The sequence below is a fragment of the Chrysochloris asiatica genome, unplaced genomic scaffold (genome assembly GCF_000296735.1).
Source record: "Chrysochloris asiatica unplaced genomic scaffold, ChrAsi1.0 scaffold00144, whole genome shotgun sequence".
Classification (NCBI taxonomy): Eukaryota; Metazoa; Chordata; class Mammalia; order Afrosoricida; family Chrysochloridae; genus Chrysochloris; species Chrysochloris asiatica.
Genome location: NW_006408662.1, coordinates 1,434,809 through 1,439,438, shown reverse-complemented (window position 1 = coordinate 1,439,438; position 4,630 = coordinate 1,434,809). Strand labels below are relative to the sequence as shown.

Here is a 4,630-nt window from a genome sequence, read left to right as displayed (position 1 = left end):
TTGGCTCAGGCGCACCTTAGTCCTCAAGCTGATACCTTTGCTCTTCAACACTTTAAAAAGGTCTTGTGCAGCAGATTTGCCTAATGCAATACATTGTTTAATCTCTTGACTGCTGCTTCCATGAGTGTTGATAGGTGATTCAAGAAGAATGAAGTCCTTGACAACTTGATTAACCACTATGCTTAGATAATTATATTTTTATTGTTACAATTTGAGTGCAAGTTTACAGAGTACATTGGTTTTCCATTCAGCAATTTATGCACATTTTATTTTATGACTTCCAGTCCCCACAGTGTAAACAACACTCTTCCACTTACTTCCTAAGTTTACTCTTCCTATTTGTCTATTTTTCCTATCTTCTCCTGCCTTTTGAGCTTTATCCCTGTGTAAATGATGCCCTTCTGATCTCACGGTTGTTAAGATAATCTTTAATTCTTAAGCCAAAAATATACCCTGAAGCCTTCTAAAAAGCAAACAATAAGTTTAGCTGGACTAATAAAGAAGGTCTGCCTTAAGCACTGTGCTTCTATTAAAATCTGTCTACATGGGAGTGGGTTACGTTAATGGAAGACAACAACTCAGAAATGAAGGGTGAGGTTGTTGTACAGCCCTTAAAATCCAGTGTCACTGAATTATACATGCAGAAAGTTGAATTGATGGTATGGTTTTGCTGGGTATATTCTCAGCAACAGTAACAAAAAAGATACGTTTTTTTACAAGGAAGGAAGGGAATGAGGTGAGTTAGTGCATCTTTTCTAAGTTAATGCCCATCAACAGTTTCTAGCCTTTAATATTAAGTTATGAATTCTGTGAATTTTTTTTTAAGCCTTGAAGACTTTGATGTAGAGGAAGAAGATGAAGAAGCACTAATAGAACAGAGAAGAATACAAAGGCAGGCAATTGTTCAAGTATGTGATTTTAGTAAAATTTTGATCTTCCCTGTTAAATAATCATTATTCTAATAAAATAAAGGTACTTTCACTTTAACAGAGAAGTAACCTAGTAGCGGTTGAACAAGTCTCAAAAAAAGTATATATAAAATTATTTGTGTGATTGTAAAAGATAGTTTCTTCGGTTATTAAACCTGAGATGGTAAAATTTGGATATAAATCTCTTTTTTGTAAGTTGTGAAATTTTCTACACATTTTAGTGTCTAATGAAGTAATGTAAGGCTCTGTATAAATATATTTGTTTAAATGGAACATCTCAGTTTAAGGTGTTCGGTGAAATTGGGTAGAGAAGGGTGCTGTATAAGATCTGATGTGGTCATTCAATAAAAGCTTTGCTGCCTTGGAAGATCATCAGTTCTTAGCCATACCCAGGCAAATCCATAGCCACTAGATCGTTTGTGGGTGGGCAGTTCTTAAAACGACTTCTCTCTCTTGTTCATTAGGAGTGTTCTTAAAGTGACAAAGGTAAGTAGTGGAGTTGAGAGAGAATTCTGGAAGAGAAAGAAGAAAAAGATGTCTGGCTACTAGAAGAAAGACAGAACGTGTTGTTAAATGCTATCGAGTTGGTTCAGACTCAGTGACTCTGTATTGGGTTTCCAAGGAGGGCCTAGTGACCTTGTACTGCCAACCTTGCCGTTCAAATCAACCTTGCAGTCCAGTGCTTATCCTACCGTGCCAAACCAGACAACATGTAGCAAACCAAAACCAGGCATGAACTTGAATCAGTATAAAAAAAAAGTAGGGAAAACACTCTAAATAATTAGAGTTATGCTTTACAAGGAAGTTTACTTTTGGGGGACATTGATGAAGTTTTTTATGCTTAAACTTAGGTCCCTCAAGACTTGGTTGAATCTTTTGTTCTTGCCCAGGTCCACAATCCCTTATCTGCAACCCCTTGGGGTCAGATGTTTTTCAGAACCCAGAATTTTTGAATTGTAGAAAGGTAATTTGGTGCATATATGTATGTAACTTAACAGCATTAATGAGGTTTGGATCAGCACTCTGTGATCAGACACGTGAGCATTTCTGCAGTGGGGCACATTAACCTTTAAACTGAAAGGGCACAGTAAAGCTGTAAAAACCTCACATCTGGTCAGAGTTTGCCAGCTAGTGTTGTGCACCAAGCAGAGAATTTTTTTAATAAATGTTTGCATTTAGGCATTATATGTTATAAGGGATTGTGGATCTAAGTCAACCTAAGGTATTAATACCCTTTTATGAAAAAAAAGAAAGAAAGAAAAAACTTTGACATGTACTCACAACTTTGCACTGCAGCAAGTCTTAGCAGATTAATATATTTAGGTAGCATCAGATTTTATGAAAATAACATTGAATTTGTTATTACAGAAATACAAATATCTTGCTGAAGATAGCAATTTATCTGTGCCATCTGAACCAAGCAGCCCCCAGAGCAGTACTCGTACACGATCACCTTCTCCAGATGATATTTTGGAACGTGTAGCTGCTGATGTGAAAGAGTATGAACGGGAGAACGTCGATACATTTGAGGCCTCAGTAAAAGCCAAGCATAATCTCATGACAGTTGAACAGAATAATGGTAAGATGACTTGTTTCGACATTATTAGCATGATTTTCACTGAATTTTAGCTCTATAAATTTATATTGAGAAACCGTGTTTGGGATTGGAGAAAAATGAAAGATTAGGAATGTTGTCGCTTCTACTAAAATTAACGTTATTATATTAAGCCTACCTAATGAATGCTTTTACCAATGTTTCTCATTGTTCAGTTACTGTTCTGTTGTATACTGTCGAGTCAGTTCCAACTCACAACAACCCTCTGTAGGATTTCCAAGACTGTAAACTCTATGGGGGCAGAAAACCCCATCTTTCTACTGTTGAGCGGCTGGTGAATTCGAACTGCTGTTCATGCAGTTAACAGCCTAATGCATAACCCACTATGTCACCAGACTCTAGATACATGGTGGTTATGTGCCATGGAGTTGGTTCCGACCCTGCATAGGGTTTCCGAGGCTGTGAATCTTTACGAGAGCAGAAACTCTGTCTTTCTTCTGCTGAACAGCTGGTAGTTTCGAACTGGCTGACCTTGAGGTTAGCAGCCTGACTTGTAAGTAGTATGCTCCCAGAGCTCCTAGGACTACAGATAATGCTAGGTATTGTATTCAACTCTCATGCAGCCATTATCGTTTTGCATTTTGCTAAGGAGTCCTGGTGTGACACTGTTAGGTAAGCACTGAGCTAAAGAGTGATTGTTAAAACATACCAGCTGCTCCTCGAAACCCTATACAGGGTTGCTATGAGTCGGAACCAACTCTGGCACTTAACAACATTTTAAAGCATTTCTTATAATAAACTTGATCACTTAAAAATATCTAATGTGCATTAGAGTCATTTTGTTTGAATCTGAATTTAAAACAAGATGCATATGAGATATCAGTAAGTGTTGCTTCATCTTTCCCTCCCCATCCTCGTACTTTGTCTTACGCCATTTATTTATGAGGCGAGTGAGCCATGTGTCCTGTACAATTCTCAGCTTTCGTTTTAGCTAGTCATACTTTTTTGCCACTTAAATTCATTTCCTCTGTTCCCAGTAGGTTTTGCAAACTTTATAGAATTTAGACTTAGGTTTAATTTTTTGGCAAGAGCATTTCTTAAGTGGTGCTATGTACTTGCATCACATACGGTTTGACAGATGTTCTATTTTTGTTGACATTGTATTGGTTCTTTTTATTTATTTATTTTTAAGGTTTTTATTGTGGATTGAGTGAAAGTTTACAGGGCATATCATCGGTTTTGCATTCAACAAATCTTATACCTTGTTTTGTTACATTGATTATAATCCCCTTCAAGTACCATCAGTTAACAGTATTTCTCTCTATCCACTTTAGCTTTTTAAAAGACAAACAAAAAAAAAACCCACTCAGGCATATATTGTAATTTATAGCTCCAAAGGACACATTCTGCAAGTCTGCTCCTGGCCACCAACTCTTAATTCCTCTCTTCTTAGTCTATGAATCTAGAGTCCTCAGCCGCTCCCCCTCCCCATGCCCCCATCTCTGGTGCTACTGCTTCTCTGGATAACGTCTCACATTCTGCTTGTGCATTCCTCTATTGATGGTCTTGGGTCCTCTGTTTCTGGAAAGTAAGAATAACCACTCCCATTTTTTTGTTATAAAACTTATACCTTTACAATTGTGACAGTCGCGATTAGTCATGATAACAGTTATTCACTATTGAATCTTACGAATCTTAGCCCCATCTCTTTTCACCAGACCCATCTAGATAAAATGACAGCTATTCAGTGGGGACTCTTTCTTTTTCCCTATACTCTTAAACTAAACTCCCTCTTAAAACCTTGTAAGCCAGTCACTTTGTGCCTTTATTGCTCCCTCATTTTAGGTAGTCAATGTCTAAGTTGCCTGTCCCTATCTACCCTGTGTACAGAGCAGATAGCATTGATATTTGATTTGAAGACTCTTTCCCTCTCTGTTGGTATGCTGTGAACTGCAAGGTCAGCAGTTCGAAACTACCAGCTGCTCTGTAGGAGACAGATGAGGCGTTCTGCTTCCGTAAAGATTTACAGCCTCAGAAACCCTGTACAGGGTCGCTATGAGTCGGAACCGACTCCACAGCACACAGTGACCACCACCACCACCGTTCTGAGTATAGGTCAGGTTCATCATGAAGATGTATCTTCTGT

The 4,630-nt window shown here is 38.0% G+C and overlaps 1 protein-coding gene across 1 annotated transcript in view; it reads left to right on the top strand.

Moving 5' to 3' along the window:
* PRPF4B (pre-mRNA processing factor 4B) overlaps positions 1-4,630 on the top strand; it is a 54,711-nt gene that overhangs the window by 32,302 nt on the left and 17,779 nt on the right. The window contains exons 5-6 of the mRNA XM_006870547.1: positions 827-908; positions 2,298-2,508. Coding sequence (XP_006870609.1) covers positions 827-908; positions 2,298-2,508 — 293 coding nt within the window. The remainder of the gene's footprint in view (positions 1-826; positions 909-2,297; positions 2,509-4,630) is intronic.